Source organism: Microcaecilia unicolor, chromosome 11, assembly GCF_901765095.1.
Source record: "Microcaecilia unicolor chromosome 11, aMicUni1.1, whole genome shotgun sequence".
NCBI classification, from domain to species: domain Eukaryota; kingdom Metazoa; phylum Chordata; class Amphibia; order Gymnophiona; family Siphonopidae; genus Microcaecilia; species Microcaecilia unicolor.
Window position 1 is genome coordinate 134,968,653 of NC_044041.1, and position 22,336 is coordinate 134,990,988.

The 22,336-nt window shown below is 47.9% G+C and overlaps 1 protein-coding gene across 1 annotated transcript in view; it reads left to right on the forward strand.

The window, feature by feature from the left end:
• The window catches only part of SPTBN2 (spectrin beta, non-erythrocytic 2), a 1,201,559-nt gene that overhangs the window by 1,017,900 nt on the left and 161,323 nt on the right, over positions 1–22,336 (forward strand). The window contains exon 28 of the mRNA XM_030217767.1: positions 8,679–8,763. Within this exon, the coding sequence (XP_030073627.1) occupies positions 8,679–8,763 (85 nt within the window). The remainder of the gene's footprint in view (positions 1–8,678; positions 8,764–22,336) is intronic.

The following is a 22,336-nucleotide window of genomic DNA, read 5'->3' on the forward strand; positions in this document are numbered from 1 at the left end:
ATTTAGTTTATTGGCGGTTCTTGGATCGTCAAGCTTTGGCTTCGTATTCATCCTAGTTTGGGTGTCTTCAGGGACTCTACCACATTCTCAATGTCTGTCCCTCCCGTAAGATTACTGCTTTGGTACTTCCCAACAGTCCAATCCTGGTCCGGTCCGGAGGGATGCTAAGGAAGGAGAAATTAGATCTTACCTGCTAATTTGCTTTCCTTTAGTCCCTCCGGACCGGACCAGGCCCCTCCCATGTTCTATCAACTCTTTAGATTCTTTTATTAAGTTTGGAAGTGTATTTGTTCCTTTACCACACGTGGAATGTTTAAAAAACAAAAAAAACAACAACAAAAAAAAGACTTTGTGTGATCCATACCACTTCTCTGGTGGTTGCTGGTGAGCTCGGTTGCTGGAATATATATAAAACCTTAATGGGTCATACCACTTCTCTGGTGAGAGTTGCAGGTGAGTTCAGTTGCTGGAATATATATAAAGCCTTAAATATGTCATACCACTTCTCTGGTGAGAGTTGCTGGTGAGTTCAGTTGCTGGAATATATATAAAGCCTTAAATATGTCATACCACTTCTCTGCCGAGAGTTGCTGGTGAGCTCAGTTGATGGAATATATATGAAACCTTAAGTGAGTCATACCACTTCTCTGGTGAGAGTTACTGGTGAGCTCTAATATGAATGGGCCATGCCACTTCTCTGGTGAGAGTTGCTGGCGAGCTCTAATACGAATGGGCCATGCCACTTCTCTGGTGAGAGTTGCTGGTGAGCTCTAGTACTCGGTTTTGCCGAGGAATTTGTGGCTGCTAGGATTCCATACGGCACAGAAGTTCTTTCTTTCTTTCCTGCTTTGTTATTCAAATACTGAGGCTAAGGTCACATGGCCAGGGCTCCTAATGGCTCTCTAGAGTCAGAGTTTTTTCTCAGTCTCCACCTGCTGGTAGGCGGGCACAACCCAACAGTCCAATCCTGGTCCGGTCCGGAGGGACTAAAGGAAAGCAAATTAGCAGGTAAGATCTAATTTCTCCTTCTTTGTGCCATCACCATCCAGTTGGATAGGCAGTGCCTTAAAAAGTAGAGGATAAAAGATCTGGGTTTTTTTTTTTTATTTGACATTTATATCCCACATTAACCCAAGAAAACTTGGGTTCAATTTGTCTTACATTTGAAAATACAGTAACATAGTAACATAGTAGATGACAGCAGAGAAAGACCTGCACGGTCCATCCAGTCTGCCCAACAAGATAAACTCATATGTGCTACTTTATGTGTATACCTGACCTTGATTTGTATCTGCCATTTCAGGGCACAGACCATAGAAGTCTGCCCAGCACTAGCCCCGCCTCCCAACCACTAGCCCCGCCTCCCACCACCGGCTCTGCCATCCAATCTCCGCTAAGCTTCTGAGGATCCATTCCTTCTGAACAGGATTCCTTTATGTTTATCCCACGCATTTTTGAATTCTGTTACCGTTTTCATCTCCACCACCTCCCGCAGGAGGGCATTCCAAATATCCACCGCTCTCTCCATGAAAAAATACTTCCTGACATTTTTCTTGTCTGCCCCCCTTCAATCTCATTTCATGTCCTCTAGTTCTTTTTTTTTTTTTTTTTTTTGAAGAATTTATTGAACATTGACAAATGTACAAACAGCAATAAAGGCCATAAGACAAAATCAGTACATAAAACCCCAGCAACATTGCTCAACAGCCCAAAGCAGATAATCGATGACAAGAGTCAACAAGATCCATATAACAAACTGCATCTTCAACTTTTTCATCAATTTTAAATCTCTCCCCCCCACTCCCCCTAGACACTCATAATCCCACTAGCTTATTATCATCCCACCAATCCCCCACCCCACCCACACCTCCCCACCAAGTAACTATTAACAAGAACAGTTCTTCAGGAAGGGCTCCCACATTATCTCCCACTTCGCCACAGTACAACTTTGCTCAGAGCGAAGTCTCTCCCGCTTGCAAATGTACCACAACTTGTTCAACCATCGTGCTGTAGAAGGAACTTCGGGGGATTTCCAATATGCTGCTAATACCACTCTCGCTGCCAACATGGCCTGCCTGGTCAATAACCCCTGAGATTTGGTAAGACAGGTGGTTTTTTGGAAAAGAGAAAGTATTCCGGAGACCATTTAACAGGCCTCCGAAACCAATATTGTAATCTATATTGAATAGATTTCCAATATGCCCTGGCTTTTGGGCAAGACCACCATATGTGACCCATAGTTCCTTTCTGGCCACATCCACGCCAGCACAAGGGAGATACATCCAAAAACATGTGGCATAACCTCGCAGGTGTCAAGTACCTTCTATAAAGTACTTTTAACACATTTTCCTGGAAGGGAACAGCTATTGATACCTTCGCCCAACCATTCTCCCAAGCCGCCCAATCAGCCTCATCAAGGGTAACCCCTAGCTCCTGATGCCAGCGCTCTCTATGAAGTAGGCTAGGGCGAAGTTGCTGACTCAAGTAAGAGTAGAGACAAGTAATGAGACCTCTGGTGGTCCGGGAATCTTCGCAAAAATCTTTAAGAAAAGAATCTTCAAGCAATATTTTCGAACGGATATCTCGAGAAGACAAGAAATGTCGTAACTGTGTATAAGCAAACATTTCTTGGGGCAGAAGCGAAAACTGGTCCTTAAGAGAATCAAATGAAATCAAACAATCATCCTCAAAGAGCTGGCCCCAAGACACCAGCCCCAGGGAAGCCCACCATGCGAAAGGCCCTGGCTGAAGCCTAGGAGCAAAGAGAGGGTTATTGGCTATAGGCGAGAGCCGAGAAAGCATCCCATCTGGCTTAATGAAAAGTCCATCCCAATAATGGAATGTGGATGCGATTGAAGGATTCAGGTCACCCCCCAAGCCTCAAAACCTAGCAGGAAGCCATAACAAAGAACGGAAGGACCAAGACCCCATCTCGCCCTGCTCCATGTATACCCACAACTTTTGGGGGTGAGCCTGAAACCACTCGAAGGCCGGTCTCGCCTGAGCAGCCTTGTAGTATCACAGAATGTTAGGTACTCCCAGACCTCCCTTCTTCCGAGCCCGATACAGCAATGCCCGAGGCAAGCGTGGGTGTTTATTAGACCAAACAAACCGAATCAAGCGGTCCTGCAACTTAGATAAATAGCCCCTAGAAATCCGCAACGGTAATACCTGAAAGAGGTATAATAATCTGGGCAAGACATTCATCTTTAACGTGGCAATCCTGCCTAACCAGGAGAGGTCTATATTCTCCCACCTGTCCAAGTCCTTATAAATGAATTTCAACAAAGGAGGGTAATTAGCCAAAAACAAGCCCTCTAACTCCGGAGTTAAGGTAACACCCAAATATGTGAGTCCTTTTGTAACCCAACGAAAAAATGTAGATTTTAGAGAGTCTAAAACCAGAGAGGAAATTCCAAGAGCCAAGGCCTCGGATTTACTCAGATTTAATTTAAACCCAGAGACCTTAGAGTAAGCGCACAACTTCTGCATAAGGTTCGGGAGAGAGAGCAGGGGCCTCGTTAAAGAGAGCAAAACATCGTCCGCGAACAGAGCTATTTTATACTCCTGATGCCCCACCACGATACCCGTTATGTTGGGATCCATACGGATAGAAACTGCCAGGGGTTCCATAACCAAGGCGAACAACAGCGGGGACAATGGGCACCCCTGTTGAGTACCACGATAAAGCGAAAACCCCTGGGAATTGCCACCATTTATACGAACACATGCACTCGGGAGATGATAAAGAGCCTCCACCCACCTACGAAACCTCGGCCCCACCCCAAATCTGTCTAGAACTTGGAGCATGAAAGGCCAATGCACGCGGTCAAAGACCTTTTCCGTATCCAGACCCAACAAACAGACCGACAGCTTGTTCTTCTTTGATACATGGATCAGATGAAGCATACGACGAACATTATCCATAGCTTGTCTATTAGGGATAAAGCCGGCCTGATCAGGATGTATTAAATAGGGCAAGACCCTCGCTAGTCGGTTTGCTAGCACCTTCGCTAAAATCTTTACATCCGAATTTAATATAGAAATTGGACGGTAGGATGCACATTCCGTCTTATCCTTTCCAGGCTTAGGAAGTACCGCAATCCAAGCTTCCCGCGTGGAAGAAGGAAAGTCCTCTCCCGTTAAAACCGCATTAAAAAGCTCGGTCAACAATGGAGCCAACTCCCCACAAAAGGTTTTATAAAATTTGTTGGGCAGGCCATTTAAACCCGGCGATTTCCCTGATGGCAAAGCTTTAATGACCCGCGATACTTCCTCCACAGAAACCTGACCATCCAGACCTTCCTGCTGAGCCACAGATAATTGTGGAAGAGAATAAACCGAGAGAAAGGTATTCATTTCCCCTATAGATGGGTTAATATCAGATGAGTTAAGTTCTTGGTAGAACTCCTGAAAGCGCTGTCGTATCTTACCCGAGGAGGTAATATAGCCACCCCTGCCATCCCCCACTTTTAAAATAGTACGATCAATTTTTCACTGCGCCAACTTGATCGCCAAAGCCCTACTAGGTTTATTGGCCTGGACGTATTGTGAACACTGATACTTGGCATTAACAAATTGCAATTGGGTGGAATAAATGTGGTCTAGTTTTAAGCGAAGACCCTGAATCTCACGTAAAGTATCCACCGAGTGTGATATCTTGTGCTGTTCAGTAAGAGCCGATAAACGGGACAAACACCCCGCCACCTCAGCCCGTTGTTTCCTTGCCCTACAACTAGCCTTCTGAAGGAAAAATCCCCGGGAAATGGCCTTCAAGGCGTCCCAGACCACTCCCAGGGCTGAGCCTGAATTAGAATTAAACTCTATGTACTCTTTAAAAAGCTGCCTATAGCCCCCAAGTATCTCCTCCTCCCTCAGTGACGTGGTATTTAAGGTCCACCCTGTCCTCCTCCCCAAGGAAGGGCAAACAAAGCCAAACAGGGGCGTGATCCGATAGGGTACAAGAACCAATGTCCGCCTCCCATCCAGCATGAGTTAACGAGATGTCCAACAGCACATAATCAATTCGCGAATAGGTATTATAGGAGTGAGAGAAAAACGAGTAATCCCGAGCACGTGGGTGTACAACCCGCCATGCGTCTACAACTCCGATGTCTCTCACAAACTGATTAAAGGCGCAGGATACTTGGCCATCAACTACAGAAGGCTTGCCTGATCTATCCAAATCTGGATGTAACGTCGCGTTAAAGTCCCCCCCCCCCCCCCCCCCCCCAACGATCAACTTACCCGAAAGACATGAAGTGATGCGACCCACTGCCTTCCGAAAAAATCCTACCTGTCCCTCATTCGGAGCATATAAGGAAACCAAATTAAGAGCCTCGTTATCAATTGTAAGATGTAAAAGCAAGAATCTCCCCTTTGTGTTCCTCTGCACCCTACCCACTTGAACCTGCAGAGATGAATGTAGCAGTATTGCAACACCCCTTTTTTTTAGAGCCGTCAGAAGCGGAGGCCCAAAAGCAGTTGGATAATGAGGAGAGGTCAAGTACCATTCGTGTTCCCTTCGCAGGTGAGTCTCCTGGAGGAACACCACATGAGGTTTCAGATGCACCAATTCCTTAAACATTTTTTGACGCTTTTGAGGCGAATTAAGGTCTTTAACATTATAAGACAAAAACTTTAAAACTTTACTCATAGGTATAACCTAATCACTACCAGGCAAGACGCATGTGGAACAGGAGAAGTGGAAGCCCCTCCCCCCCCCCCCCGACCCAACCAGAACAACACCACAGGTGCTGAAAAAAAAAAAGGGAGTCCCCCCACCCACCTTCTCCCCACAGTCTACCATACCCCCTTCCCCTCCCCCCCAACCCCCCCCCCGCCCCCCCCTTACCACAACCACTAGGCTGAGAACCCAACAAATCCTCCCACCTAGGAAAAATAGAACAAGGAGCCACAGTACCCCACAGCACACTCAAATCTCCCCCCACTCCCCCCTACTTATCATTGCTCTCAAACCACTTCACACACCCCAACTCTAACGTTTGGGCTAAGCCATCCTTAAAAGCTCTCTCAGCATCTTCCCCATTACCCAGTCGACAAACCCACATTACCACATAAATCAAACAAAGAATTAGAAACACTCACTCCATGCTAACCCCCTCCCACCCGTCATACTATCCAAACATACTCTCATTCATTCCTCATCTTACCCCTACAGTCTACTCACCCAAACCCACCTCGCCCCACAGCAAGCATATTCTCTACAGCATATTAGAAAAGCATCAAAGGAAACAACAAAGGATTAGTCCAATTGTTAAAGCACCCAAAAAGAAAGCCCCGCTAGCAGGAAAGTCACAAAACAATCAGGTTGATAGTAATGTTCACTTCCCCTTGCGAGAAACACGTTTCCATCGTTGCAATTTCTCCCTGGTGTCCGATGCGATTTCCACTGGAGGTGAAGCATGTTGCTTCAAACCTGCTTCATGTAGCCTCTTCCAGGCCTCCGCCAAATGTCTCACCCGGCATGCTGCTCCTGTAACTGTAAACCAGAGCGCGAAGGGGAAAGCCCAACGGTACGAAATCTTCTCTTTGATTAGAATATCAAGTGCTGGCTTCATGGCTCGTCTCTGTGCTAATGTGAAGAGTGAGAGGTCCTGGAAAACCCCCACACGAGCATCGTTATACTCCACTGTACCCGACTGGCGAGCACATTGCAAAACTTTTTCTTTGAAGGTAAATGATGCAAATCAGACAATTATGTCGCGAGGGCGATTGTCCGCTTGTTTTTTCAAGGCCCTATGTGCACGTTCTATAATACTTTCAGTAGGGTCCAGATCAGCTCCCAGCAGCTTGCCACACAAAAGTCTCACAACGGCGGGAACGTCTTCACCATCTCGCGCCTCCGGAACTCCTCTGAAGCGAAGGTTCTTACAACGGCCACGATTCTCCAGATCATCGATCTTATACTGGAGATCATCGCAAGCTGCGAGCACCTGGGTAAGCCTGGTTTCCGCTGTATTAAGCTGTTCCCCCTTATCATCCATGCGAGCCTCCAAGTCTTCTACTCTGCCTCCCAGCTCGCGAATGTCGGCACTCATAACATCGATCCTTTCCAGGATCTCCTCCTTAGAGGATTTTATTTCTGTCCTGATCGCTTCCAAGCTTTTTGCCAGGTTGTGGGAAGCGCGATGTTTGGAGCTCTGTTCCAGCTGCTCTGCATGGGAAAATGCTGATTCCGAATTGGACCCCAAATGCCCTGCCGGTGACACGTGGCGCTGCGAGCACTTTCCCTATTGTCGAACGGAATGGCGCTCACCATATTTTCTGGAGGCAGCCCCCGATTTACTCATGGCTCCCACCGCTTATCCGCTGCCAGGCAGACCCTTTATCACTCGTGAAAGCGGCCAAAAATAGCGAAATACTGGGGGAAGAGTGAGGAGCTAAGAAATCAAGCAGCCATCAAGCACTTCCTCCCCATGTCCTCTAGTTCTACCGCCTTCCCATCTACGGAAAATATTCATTTGCGGATTAATACCTTTCAAATATTTGAACGTCTATGTCATATCACTCCTGTTTCTCCTTTCCTCCAGGGTATACATGTTCAGGTCAGCAAGTCTCTCCTCATACGTCTTGTAACGCAAATCCCATACCATTCTTGTAGCTTTTCTTTGCACCGCTTCAATTCTTCTTACATCCTTAGCAAGATACGGCGTCCAAAACTGAACACAATATTCCAGGTGGGGCCTCACCAACAACTTATACAGGGGCATCAACACCTCCTTTCTTCTGCTGGTCACACCTCTCTCTATACAGCCTAGCAACCTTCTAGCTACAGCCACCACCTTGTCACACTGTTTCGTCGCCTTCAGATCCTCGGATACTATCACCCCAAGATCCCTCTCCCCATCCGTATATATCAGACTCTCACCGCCTAACACATACGTCTCTCGTGGATTTCTACTCTCTAAGTGCATCACTTTGCATTTCTTCGCATTGAATTTTAATTGCCAAACCTTAGATCATTCTTCTAGCTTCCTCAGATCCTTTTTCATGTTTTCCACTCCCTCCGGGGTGTCCACTCTGTTACAAATCTTAGTATCATCCGCAAAAAGGCAAACTTTACCTTCTAACCCTTCGGCAATGTCACTCACAAATATAATGAACAGAATCAGCCCCAGCACCAATCCCTGAGGCACTCCACTAGTCACCTTTCCCTCATCCAAGCGAATTCCATTAACCACCACCCCCTGGCGTCTGTCCGTCAACTAGTTCCTAATCCAGTTCACCACTTCGGGTCCTATCTTCAGCCCGTCCAGTTTATTTAAGAGCCTTCTGTGGGGAACTGTGTCAAAAGCTTTGATGAAATCTAAGTAGATTACGTCTATAGCACGTCCATGATTCAATTCTCCGGTCACCCAGTCAAAGAATTCAATGAGATTCATTTGAACGGTTGGAGGACTGCCGGGGGGGGGGGGGGGGGGGGGGAAGACTGCAGAAAAATGCTGGCACATGCTGCAGGAGGAGAGGAAGAGATGCCAGACTTCGGGGGGAAGGGGGGGAATTTGACACCCCCCTTGCCCCCTGTAGCAATACCTATGTGCCAGACAGACTCAGCTGCTAGTTTTCTTGACTCCCTTCGTGCTTCTTTCTAGAGTTGTAAATAACCTCTTCAGATTATGTCCTTGATTTCCAAATATGCTGCTCTTGTCTTCCAGATTACAGAAAAACTTGCCCAGTTGCAGGAGAGACGGAAAGGGATCAATGGGAAATGGAAAGACAAGATGGACTGGCTGCAGATCGGTAAGGAACACTGCAACCATTACTCTACTTATCATTTCTGTAACACTACTGAAGATGCACAGTATTTCACTGGTGTCACGTTTTCAAAGCTGGAAAAAGGTTTGTGAGCCCTTGGGCCACTGCCGAGGAGCAGCAGTGGCAGGCAAAACCACCCCACACCAGAGACTAGGCAGAACAGTACTGGAACCCCGGACTGGAGTTGCAGCAGAGGCAAACAAGCAGGAATAAGCAGAGCAGGCACACTTAAACTTCACCTGCACTTGGCCGCCTTTCACCAGGAGTTGAGCCCCTGACTGCAGGTGGCCGGCAGGACTTACTGGGCAAGGCAGGACTGGATACCCACTAGGCTGAACCAGGACTGAGGGTCAGAGGGGAAAGGAACATACAGGGGCAGCAGGGCAAGGAAGGGAAAGCTAAAGGGCAGGACTGAAAGCTGCAAGCAGCCACTAAAACAGGGAACAAAACACTGATAACAAGACACAGAACTGAAAGATGCAGAGCAGCCACAAAGACACAAACAAAGACTAAACATAAAACTATAACCCAGAGACAGGACTAGCAAACAAACAACAACCTAATCTAAATTACACACAGCCTAACTAGAAACAAACAAGAATCTCAGGCAAGAACTTAAACAGAAGTGCAACAAGCACCAACATACCAGGGCCTAAGGCGATGCAAAGGCAAAGCAGAAAGCAGGGCCGGTCCAACCCGGTAAGCGAGGTAAACACCGCAGGAGGGCGCCTGCCTTCAAGGGCGCCTGCTCCCACGGCCCGCCCAGCTGTTCGACGGCCTTCCCGCTTCCAGTTCCCGCCGTAACGCTGCATGTGGCAGCGCACGCGCTTTACAGCTCCTCCGCTCTCAACGTCACGAGACGACGCCTCCTCCCACTGCGTGCGCGCCAGTGTGCCTTGCGGTTGCAGCAAGTGAGTAGCCTAACTGCCTAAGCGTCTCATGTCCCATGTCCTCCGGCTGGCTCGCTCCTCCGTCCCAGGCACTGAGGCTCCCAGCTGCTTGACTCACTGCCTAAACTTCCGCCCCTGGCCTGACCTTTCCTGCACTGGCTAGTGCACTCCTCATCCACCCCTGCCGTCCACGGGCCACGCCACCAGTCGGGACTCGCTCGGCAGAGCAGTAGAGAAGAAGAATCTTCTCAATCAAGTTCTTTAAGCCAGGTAATGGCCCCACGGGGGTGGGGGGGGGGGGGTGCCAACTGATAGTCTGCAGGGGGGTACCAGAGACCTTAGGACCGGCCCTGGCAGAAAGGTTTCAAACTAGCTAATAAGCCCAGCTGCAGCAATCACCAGGAAACTACGGGTGCTGTGTAGGTTCAAACAGAAAGAGCAAGTTTGGCAGTCTGGAATATCCGGACCGGACTGGGCTGAAATCTGGAACGGGTGACAGTAACCAGACAGTCCATTGCAGCCACCAGGTCTGGCCACCAGGTGGTGAGAGGAAGGAGAGCACGAAATATGGGCACAACCGTGACAACTGGAGCTTAACCACCACACAGACAAGACTCATAAAACACTTAATGAAATGTATTTATTATAGTAAACATGGAGACCATTTTCAAACAATTTGCCTTGATACACATTTCACAGATCCAAGCCTGCTCTAACCCAGGAAGCTGGTGAAAGTCTGGGTCTTCTCTCTGACTTTTAATTGATTATCCTGCTATTAGTATGAAGCCCAAGCTAGTAACTGTGGATTCCCTGGAATACTTACCAGACCTGGGCTGGTATTTTAGTATGAATTTAAAATGGGGGTCAATCTATTTAATCCAGAATACAATGATTAAAGAAATATTACGGGCACCTTACAACCAATGCTTATATGTGTAAAGTGAGTGGTTTCCTCCATACCTGTAGACTTTACACTTAATGTTCAGGCCATCTGTGGAGTATACACAGATAACACTCTTTTGGGGTGTTACTGGGAACGTGACGACTCTGCCGCATTCTAGCATATAATAAGGTAGTGTCAGAAGCAAATGTGTTCCCTCTTATCTCTAGATCTGAGCTCATAATGCCCAAATAATAAAAACTCACCAAGGGTTTTATAATAATAGAGTGCTTATGTATTTACAATAGCAGTAATAATAATATGAAAAGCAAGCATGAAGACATTGGAAGTCTTCTCATAGAAACAGCTAGAGTAAAACGCACATTATCCTAGGCAAACTTATAATTCAGTCAGCTACTCTACACCCTCATCACTTATAAAACATCTATACATGACAACTATACAATCTGATGCAGATGACCAGCAGGTGGCAGAGTGTTCTTCAGATGATCAATCAGACGCAGCGCAAGGCTCCACTTCAGATGGAATGTCAACACAGCTGCCGTTGCCTCAGATAAGAGCCCCTTTTATACGGAAATCATGAGCTGCAGTGGGTTAATGACATGTATTCTAATCTTGTCGGTGACACACACATAACTTTATTTATCCCAGATGTTGTGGGTTCAGGGGACACAAGATTGTCTCACTGGCACCACATTGAAGGAGGTCAGCTTGATAAGGAGCCAGGGTTTCATAAACAAAGTGCAGTTTTGCCAACCACAGCGCTTCTCTGGCTGCAATGGAAATTCCAAGAGTCCTTGGCTGATCTGGCCTTCATGTTGGTGCTGATAACAACATTGTTATTCTAGTACATTGGCACCCTTGTCTGTCTGAAAGGTCAAGGCTCATTAGACAACATGCTTTAGCAGTGAAAGATGAAATAAGTCTGAGTCTGCATTTTGTCATGTTGTTAATGCTGGATAGTGCCATGTATTATAATCCGATATATGTTTGTTATATAGTAACATACGGTGCTGTATGTAGTGCTTTATAGTCATTCGTGTGCTGGAGCTGGCTCTTACCGGCTCGCAAGAGCCGATTGTTAGATTTTCTGAAAATCTGTAACCCAGTTGCACCAGATATGATGGGGCAGGAGCAATCCTCTGTCCTACGCTTCTGCCCCAGGGCCAGTGCAACCTGGTAAGCGCAGTAGGCATGACAGGGAGGCACCGACCTCTGGAGTGCACCCCACCTTCAGCTCCCACAACAGCCCCCATTTTGTTCTTGCCACCCTGCATCTCTTTTATCTCAAAGCGGCAGTGTGATAGCGTCAGTGAAAGAAGCAGGCTGCCAGCTTGGGCCTTCCCTCACTGTGTTTCTTTCACTGATGCTGTCACACTGCCGCTTTGAGGTAAAAGAGATGCAAGGTGGCAAGAACAAAAGGGGGGCTGTGTCATAGGAGCTGGAACTGGAACTAGCAGCAGCAACTGAGAAGGGGGCTAAGGCTAGAACTCGGAGGCTGAAAAGGGGAACAGGTGGGGGCTGGGGCAAATCACTGGACATGGATGAGAGGGGAGGCCAGGGGAGAGAGGAGAATCACTGGATATGGATGGGAGGGAAGGGCAGGGGAGAGAGGAGAATCGCTGGATGGATAGGAGGGGGCAGGGAAAAGAGGAGAATTGCTGAACATAGAGTGGAGGGCAGAGGAGAGAGGAGAATTGCTGGACATGAGTGGATGGATGGAGGGGAAGGTAGGGGAGAGAGGAGAATTGCTGGACATGGGTGGATGGAAGGGAGGGCAGGGGAGAAAGGAGAATTCTCGGGCATGGATGGATGAAGGGAAGGAGAGAGAGGAGAATTTCTGGACATGGATGGAGGGGAGGGAAGACTGAGAAAGGAGATGCACATGGATGGAGGGGAGGGAAGAGAGAAGAAATGCTGAACATGGATGGAGGAGAGGGAAGAGAGAGGAAGGAGATGAACATGGATGGAGAGGAGAAATGCTGGACGTGGATGGAGGGGAGGGAAGAGAGAGGAAGGAGATGCACATGGCGGGGAGGTGAAAAATGCTGGACATGGATGCAAGGGATGGGAGATAGAAGAAATGCTGGACATGGATAGAGGGGAGTGAAGAGAAAAGAAGAAGATGCACATGGATGGAGATGAGGGAAAGGGAAGAGAGGAGAAAAACTGCACATGGATGGAGAAAATAGGCAAAAGCTGAATCCACTCTATACCTCCTCCAGTAAAGTCCATGGAGAACCCAGCTTTTATTTATGGATGTAGGACAAGAAATTAAGAAGAAAGGAGGAACGTAAAGAAAAAAATGGACAGGAAACCCTGGAAACAGGGTTAGGAGAACAGATAGAGAGCAGCAGAATCAGAGACTGGGACCAACATGATCAAGAAATCAAACTCACTAGACAACAAAAGTAGAAAAAATCATTTTATTTTCATTTTAGTGATTGGAATATGTTCAATTTGAGAATTTACATCTGCTGTCTTATTTTGTACAGTTCTGTTTTCCTAGTATTGTGTTGCATGCAGAGTCTAGCTTCTTAGGATTTCAGGTTAATTTTTGAAGACTCTGAAGAGGGTCTATCTCTGTTCTGCATGTGTAACTGAGCTGAAGAATTCTGCTGGCTTGTAGGTCTATGTGGGAATCTGTACCAGTTCAGCTTGTTCCAGTTTTCCAGTATTGGATATATTGGTATATAGGGTGAGAAGTAGTCTGACAGTAAATCATATGTCAGATTTAATGTCAATATTGTGAAAAGAATTCTTGGATGAACAGCACACTGTCATGTCTGTGGCCGTGACCCCTCTCAGACTCACCTTATTTCCAGCGGTCAGCTTCTGAGCTGGCTCCTGTCTGTTCTTCCTGAGTTAGTTCTGCCTCTGTGTGCTGGCTGCACTGGATTGTCTGTGTGCTGTTTCCCGTTCCAGACTTCAGCCCAGTCCAGTCCGGATCTTCCGGCCTGCCAGACTTGCTTGACTTGTTTGAGCCTGCACAGCACCCATAGTTGCCTTGTGATTGCTGCAGTGAATCTCAGCTGCTGCTGGGCTTATTAGCCATTTGGAAACTCTCTTGCTTTGCCTTTGCATCGCCTAAGGCCCTGGTTTGTTGGTGCTTGCTGCACTTCTGCCTAGTCCAGTTTATAGTCTGTATTCTTGCCTGATTCTAGTTTAGTCTTTGTGTAGCTTCTTGTACTTTATTGCTTGTTTCCCAGTCTTGTTTCTTGGTTGTATGTCTTTGTTTAGTTCTAGATTGTCTGTGTTTCTTGTTCAGTGGCTACCTGGCAGCTTTCAGTTTTGTCTCTTGCCTACCGGTGTTTGTTCCCTGTTTCAGTGGCTGCTTGCAGCTTTCAGTTTTGTCCCTTGTCTGTCTGAGAGTCCTAGTCTAGTATTCTGCCTAGCCTCCCTGTGCATTCTAGTCCCTGTGTGTATCCTGCTGGTATCCAGTGCCAGCCCTGTCCATTGTCCTGCCGGCCCCCTGCACTCTGGGGCTCAACTCCTGAGGAACAATGGTCAAGTAGAGGTGAAGTCTAGCTCACCCTGTCAGAGTTCTGCCTTATCCCTGTTTGGGGTGGTTTTGCCTGCCACTGCCGCTCCTCAGCCCCTTCCAGATGGGGTTCCATCCTTTGACCTTGTTTCCTGTTGGTGGTCCAGCTCCCAGTCCGGGCGCAGCTCCTAGTTCCAGTTCGGATTCCAGTTACAACTTAATGTTTGCTCTTGACTCTTTTATGACGCTTCGTGAGTACCAGGCAGTGCTTCTGTCGGATCCAGCCCTGAAGAATACCCCTGAAGCTGCAGCAGAGAGAAGACGTGTCTCCTGGCTTGGGTTCATTAATAACCCAGTTTCTGCCGTTGATCTTTCTACCCGGCTCTGGGATTACCACCTCAGACTTTCCTTTGATCCTGCCCTGCGGGATACTCCTGAAGCTGACACTGAGAGAAGGCGAGTTAGAAGTCCTGAGTGTGCGGCTTCCCTGTAGTCCTTTTACGCTTCCAGCCGAGCTGATGCTGAGTCCAAGCCGAGTTCTAGTTCCGGCCCAGATGCTGAGTCCACTCCGAGTTTGAGTTCCAGCCAAGATGCTGCTGAGTCTGGTCGGAGTTTGAGTTCTAGCCAAGATGATGCTGAGCCGGTCCAAGTTTGAGTTCCAGCCAAGATCATGCTGAGTCCGGATCGAGTTGCAGTCCCAGCCTAGATGCTGAGTCTACTCTGAGTTCCAGTTCCAGCCAAGATGCTGAGTCCAAGCCGAGTTCCAATTCCGGCCAAGATGTTGAGTCCCAGCTCCAGCCAAGATGCTGAGTCCCAGCCGAGTTCCAGCTCCAGCCAAGATGCTGAGTCCAGACCGAGTCACAGTTCCAGCTTAGATGCTGAGCCTAAGCCGAGTTCCAATTCCAGCCAAGATGCTGAGTCCAAGTCAAATTCCAGTTTCAGCCAAGTTGCTCAGTCCCTGCCGAGTTCAAGCTCCAGTCCAGCTAACCATTGTCCAGTTCTGAAGCTCTTCCGTAGGTTTCACCATTGTTACCCATGGAAACCTGAAAGCTCCCATGGGGACACGGGAGCCTTGAGGGGGAGGTACTGTCACGTCTGTGGCCGTGACCCCTCTCAGACTCACCTTATTTCCGGCGGTCAGCTTCTGAGCTGGCTCCGGTCTGTTCTTCCTGAGTTAGTTCTGTCTCTGTCTCTGTGTGCTGGCTGCACTGGATTGTCTGTGTGCTGTTTCCCGTTCCAGACTTCAGCCCAGTCCAGTCCGGATCTTCCGGCCTGCCAGACTTGCTTGGCTTGTTTGAGCCTGCACAGCAGCTTGGCTTGTGATTGCTGCAGCTGTGAATCTCAGCTGCTGCTGGGCTTATTAGCCATTTGGAAACTCTCTGCTTTGCCTTTGCGTCACCTAAGGCCCTGGTTTGTTGGTGCTTGCTGCACTTCTGCCTAGTCCAGTTTATAGTCTGTATTCTTGCCTGATTCTAGTTTAGTCTTTGTGTAGCTTCTTGTACTTTATTGCTTGTTTCCCAGTCTTGTTTCTTGGTTGTATGTCTTTGTCTAGTTCTAGGTTGTCTGTGTTTCTTGTTCAGTGGCTGCCTGGCAGCTTTCAGTTCTGTTTCTTGTCTACCGGTGTTTGTTCCCTGTTTCAGTGGCTGCTTGCAGCTTTCAGTTCTGTCCTTTGTCTGTCTGAGAGTCCTAGTCTAGTATTCTGCCTAGCCTCCCTGTGCATTCTAGTCCCTGTGTGTATCCTGCTGGTATCCAGTGCCAGCCCTGTCCAGTAAGTCCTGCCGGCCACCTGCACTCTGGGGCTCAACTCCTGAGGAACGATGGTCAAGTGCAGGTGAAGTCTAGCTGGCCCTGCCAGAGTTCTGCCTTATCCCTGTGTGGAGTAGTTTTGCCTGCCACTGCCGCTCCTCAGCAGTGGCCCAAGGGCTCACAATCCTAGTTCCTGCGTTGTGGAAACATGACACACACATAGGTTGGCTACAAATATGCGAGAAAAATCAGCCAAAGCATTCTGCGGAAATCAATTGGCCATTTGGAATTTACAGTAAAGAATATTGTATGTTTTAATATTATTTGTAAACTGGTTGCTGCCTGCGCATATCATTTGTACCAATAGAATGTATAATACAGTTACATACATATCTACGGGTGGATTTTTTAAATTTATTTATATATTTTTATAGAGAGCCTCTTAAACATTTACCAGCACACCATTGTTAATAGTACTTTGTTTTGATCCTACACAACTTGTCTTCAGAGACGCTGTTGGGGGAGCGAGAGGAGAATGTGAAGCCCCAATTGCTTTCTTTTCTTTTTAGGTAGCAAATAGAGAAGAGGGGTATTGGGGAAGCTACTCTAAATTCTCTTTCATGGGCAAGAGGGAGAAGGAGTGGGGAAAGCTTGTCAGGGAAGTAGTTTTTTAAGTGCTGGGACAGAGGAAAGCAAGGCATTGGGATGTGCAAGGAAGGACATTTAAAAAATGTTTTTTTAAGAGAACTTAATTGGAGACTTCCGGTTGCCGCTCATGCAAGTCGGACACGCCTGAAGAGGCTGTGCTGCACTCTCCCCCAAACTGATCATAAACAGCACTTTCAGAGATGTTTTCTAATCGATTTTCCACTGGTGCAGTGAGGTGGACAGGCGACTTGGGTAGTATGCTTAAAGTTTTGAAAACTAAAACTGTGACCAGTATAAAAGAGCTTTATGCTGCGAAGGCTTCTAAAGATGGTGGTGGCTCAAGAGCAGGCGGAAGGAGGGGGTGGAGCCCGCAGATCCAGACCAGGATGACTCTGAGCCTACTTGGGCATCTGTGCCAGGAGAAATCAGGGGCGCTAAGGAAGAAATAGCTGACCTGGTGGTAGCACAACTGGATGCCAAATTAGAGGATCTGACCACATGGCTGGAGGATGTAGAGACCAAGATCATGGACTTGGATGATGACCGTGTGGAGAGCCAACAGGAGCATACCTGATTGGCCAGTAAGCTGGAGGACTTGCAGACTCAGTTGGAAAACTTGGAGAACTGGCAGCATTATTCTAATCTGCGCATTGTGGGAGTGCCACCCGAAGGCAAGGAACCTCTTGCTTATGTACAAAAGTTGTTTCGCAAGTGTTTCCCGCATGAGCTGGTCTCTCCGACCTTGGAACTGAAACGGGCCCATTGTGAGCTGCACCTCTGCCCAGATCCTGCCATGCCACCACAGGCCCTGATTGTTAAACTGTTGTGTTATCCCAAGACTGATTGGGTCTTGCGATAGGCCCGGCAGCATAAGGTGATCCATTATGAGAACAATGATATCCGTGTCTTTCCAGACTTGAGTCGAGACAGTGCAAAAGTGTAAAGAACTGTGGTGCTACAGATTGGACTTTCAAAATAAAGGCTATCAGGCTGGCTTATGGTACCCAGCTCAGCTGGTTGTGACAATCCAGGGACAAAAAATTCTTAAACACCCCAAATGAGGCCAAGGTGCATCCGGAGCTGTTCCCATGAAGCCACTCAATTTTGTCTCACCTGTTTTGAAGCGTGGAATCCCAGCACACCCCCGAAGGACAGCTTATATGGATCAACTTGGCTCATCTCTGGAGACCCAGAGCTCCCGTGTTGCAGATGGTCCTGTGTTGCACCAGAAGCAGCCTAGTCCATCTCTGCGGCCAGAGGTGGTGGTGGATGGATCTGCTGCTGTGGCTCCCTTGGCTTCCTCTGAAGCGGATGTCTACTTGGGTACAAAGACGAATCAGATCATCCAAATTAGAGGGAAGCTCCCGACCCGTGAGCTCATCTTTTATAACCGGGGATACCCCGTGCCAAAACACAGCTGTGAGGCTCTGAATCTCCCATCCTAATTCTGCTGATAGTGTCCGGAATTGAAGGGCATAGTCGCCCAGAGAGAGCCGACCCTGGTGTAAATTCAGAAGCTGAGTTGCTGCTGAAGAGGCCTTCCCGGGTTCCTCGAAGATGAGACGGAACTGCCTCAGGAACTCAGTTAAGTTATCCAATACGGGATCTTTCTTCTCCAAAAGCGGGGAGGTCCAGGCAAGGGCTGGTCCCGAGAGCAGGGAGATGATGTATGCTACCTTTACCCGGTCTGTGGGGAAATCCCTGGCTTGTAATTCAAACACAATCTGGCACTGATTTATGAAGCCCCGACAAGTCTGGCTATTACCATCATAGCGTGGAGGTTGGGCTGCCCAAACACCTAGACCCCCTCCCAGGGCTCTCTGGGGGCTAGGGGCTACAGAATCCCCACCAGTCCCAGGGCCAGTAAGGTGGTCCACCCGTTGATTTAAGGCTGCCACAGCCCCCGCCACCTGCTGTACCTGTGCATGTAGTTGCTGAGTAATTGCTTGGCAGAGGGTTCAGTCGAGCTCATGGCTTTGGCGTTCTGTTAGCTGTACTTCAACCTCGCTCATGAGCCCTTGAGCCCAGACCCCCCTCCTCCTCCCCCAACAGTAAGGAAGTCAAGGGGAGCCCAGGGTAGACTGAACCACAGTAGCAAGAACCCGCCCTCAGCGTACTCACCCAGGACACCAACTTCAAGGAGAGGTGCAGGCTTCCTCACAGGTAGAGAACACAGCAATCAGCCGGCAGCGACTGGCACTCCCCAAGGAACAGCAGGCACAGCGAAACTGGGGCAGCTAACCGTCTTCACCTGCACTTAGCCGCCGTTCAGTAGGAGTTGAGCCCCTACCTGCAGGCAGCTGGCAGGGCTTAGGGACTCCAGCCACAGCAGCAGTAACAGGAGAAGCTGAACCCCACTGAGAATCAGATCTGGGCAGACAGTACCCAGAACAAAACAAAGAAATACAAGCCAGAGGCAAGGTACTGGCTACAGAACACACACACACTCTGAACCAGAGACCAAAGGGTTAACACACTCAAGCTACAGGGAAGGGGAGGAGCCACAACAGGGAAACAAAGAAAAAGTACACAGCAAAACACTGCTCCAGCACCCGAGGACTAACCTCAGCTGCAAGGAGAACTAATTAACCACCTCCCCAGGAGACAAAGAGAGAAGGGAAACAAAGCACAGCCCAAGTACAGACACACAACAAGGGAACACAAAACAGAGAGAAAGGGCAAAGCAGCACTACCCCTCCTCCACAGCACAAGTTTACAATCAGCACAAATACAGACCCACAGCAAGGGAACATAAAACAGAGAGAAAGGGCAAAGCACAATTGCCCCTCCTCCACAGCACTAGCTTTACAATCACAGAGACTACAAGGCTAAAGGCAAGCTCAGAGCTCAAACACCAAAGCACCGTTTACCTGGATTAGCAGGTAAAAATAGAGCCTGGATACTGATGTCTGAGCTGCAGACGTCAGCTACAACTCGGCTGACCAATAGCAGGTAAGTCCCTCCCAGCTACTCTAGCAGAGAGGTTCCCACCCCTCCCCAGCCTGCTAGCAGAAACATAACACCATACTAGCAGGATATGTCAATAAATCTGGCATTAAACAAGGTAGGAAAAGGAATAGAACAAACACAGTGGGGAAGACTTTCCACTAGCTGTCTCGTTAGAGTCAAATAGAAACAAAGAAGGAAAGAGACAAGGGCAATTTGAAACAAGGGGTTTGACAAGGGAATGAGGGGGTACAGGCATAGCTAAGAAATGAGATATATTACAAGATCCCTTTACCAACTCTGGGCATCCCAGGATACAGGTAAGAGTAACATTAAGAAGTTTCCCTGTACTACTGCTCAGGGTAACAAATGAAAGGGATATAGTTGGTCAAGTGGACGGAATATAAGACATGGCGGTGCCTAAAGGGCACAGAAAAAGTGAATAATAAGAAGAGGGAAGATAGGGTCAAGATAGAGAGAAGGAGAAAAAGAAAAACTACTGAGGAAAATGTTCTATATCCAAAAAGCAGGTGAGAAAGGTCTTCGGATTAAGGTATGAGAGAAAAAGTACATGACTCTGGATCAAACAAATAGAAGAAGAACAAAGGACTATACACAGAGGAGATTAGCTATCAAAAGGTAACAGGAAAGGGAAAAAAAAAACAAATAAATGTGACTCTAAGGAAAAGGATGCGAGCCACAGAGTCCAGAGTTCAGTCCAGTGTCCATAATAATCACAAGAAGTGAACTAAATGTCTCTTGGATTACAGGAATAATCACAGGGCAAGGGTCGGATCATGGAAAGATTACGCCAACCGATATCTGTGTCACCACTGAAGATCTCTTGTTCGGAGAGGCAACCACCACTGGAAGTGCTTTTGGTATCTTGATATACACCCGATCTCTGGAATGTAGGCCATAATTAGGGAAGGAAAGTCAGAAGAATGATGCAAACACGCCCACTGAACAATCTCTCTGACAATAGACAATGCTATAAAATATGAAAAGAGGTCATTAGAGTGATCCCAAAATGAAAGACAAATGCTGATATGGGAAACCTTCTTTCATAGTAACATACAGGCTTATTTTCGAAAGTGATCACTTGGCATCTTCTGACATAAATCGGGAGATGGCCGGCGATCTCTCAAAAGCGGCGAAATCGGTATAATCGAAAGCTGCTTTTTTGACACCATCACCGCTTTCCCATCACCAAGCTGGCGAAAGTTCACAGGGGCGTGTCGGCGGTGTAGTGAAGGCGGGACATGGGCTGGCATGGGCATGGCTACCAGATGGCCATCTTTCACGGATAATGGAAAAAAAAAAGCGGCGTTAATCAGTATTTCGCCAGGTTTACTTGGTCCTTTTATTTTCACGACCAAGCCTTAAAAAGGTGCCCCAACTCACCAGATGACCACCGGAGGAAATGGGGGATGACTTCCCCATACTCCCCGAGTGGTCACCAACCCCCTCCCACACTAAAAAAATAAAAATAAAAACCTTTTTTGCCAGCCTGTATGCTAGCCTCAAATGTCATACCCAGCTCCCTGATAGCAGTATACAAGTCCCTGGAGCAGTTTTTAATGGGTGCAGTGCACTTCAGGCAGGCAGAACCAGGTCCATCCCCCCCTACCTGTTACACATGTGGTGGTAAGTGTTGAGCCCTCCAAACCACCCCAAAACCCACTGTACCCACATGTAGGTACCCCCCTTCACCCATAAGGGCTATGGTAATGGTGTAGAGTTGTGGGGAGTGGGTTTGGGGGGATTTGGGGGGCTCAGCACCCAAGGTAAGGGAGCTATGCACCTGGGAGCTATTTGTGTATTTTTAAAAAATTTTAGAAGTGCCCCCTAGGGTGCTCGGTTGGTGTCCTGGCATGTGATGGGGACCAGTGCACTACAAATGCTGGCTCCTCCCATGACCAAATGCCTTGGATTTCGCTGGGTTTGAGATGGCCGTCATTTTTTTCCATTATCGCTGAAAAACAAAACCGGCGATCTCAAACCCGGCAAACTCTGGCATTTGGGCAGGCCAAACCATTTTATCGAAAAACAAAAGATGGCCTGCCATCTTTTCCGATAATACGATTACGGCCAGCTGTTGCATCGCCGCCAAAATAGATCGCCGGCGATCTATTTCGCCAGCGCCATTTGATTATGCCCCTCATAGTAACATAGTAGATGACAGCAGAAAAATACCTGCACGGTCCATCCAGTCTGCCCAACAAGATAAACTCATATGTGCTACTTTTGTGTATACCTTACCTTGATTTGTATCTGCCATTGTCAGGGCACAGACCGTATAAGTCTGCCCAGCACTAGCCCTGCCTCCCCCCCCCCCCCCCCCCCCCCCCACCGGCTCTGCCACCCAATCAATGCTAAGCTTCTGAGGATCCCTTCCTTCTGACCAGGATTCCTTTATGTTTATCCCACGCATGTTTGAATTCCGTTACCGTTTTCATCTCCACCACCTCCCGTGGAAGGGCATTCCAATTATCCACCACTCTCTCCATGAAAAAAATACTTCCTGACATTTTTCCTGAGTCTGCCCCCCTTCAATCTCATTTCATGTCCTCTCGTTCTACCGCCTTCCCATCTCCGGAAAAGGTTCATTTGCAGATTTATACCTTTCAAATATTTGAACGTCTGTATCATATCACCCCTGTTTCTCCTTTCCTCCAGGGTATACATGTTCAGGTCAGCAAGTCTCTCCTCATACGTCTTGTAACGCAAATCCCATACCATTCTCATAGCTTTTCTTTGCACCCTTCAATTCTTTTTACATCCTTAGCAAGATATGGCCTCCAAAACTGAACACAATACTCCAGGTGGCGCCTCACCAACGACTTATATGGGGGCATTAAAACTTCTTTTCTTCTGCTGGTCACACCTCTCTCTATACAGCCTAGCAACCTTTTAGCTAGGGCCACCACCTTGTCACACTGTTTC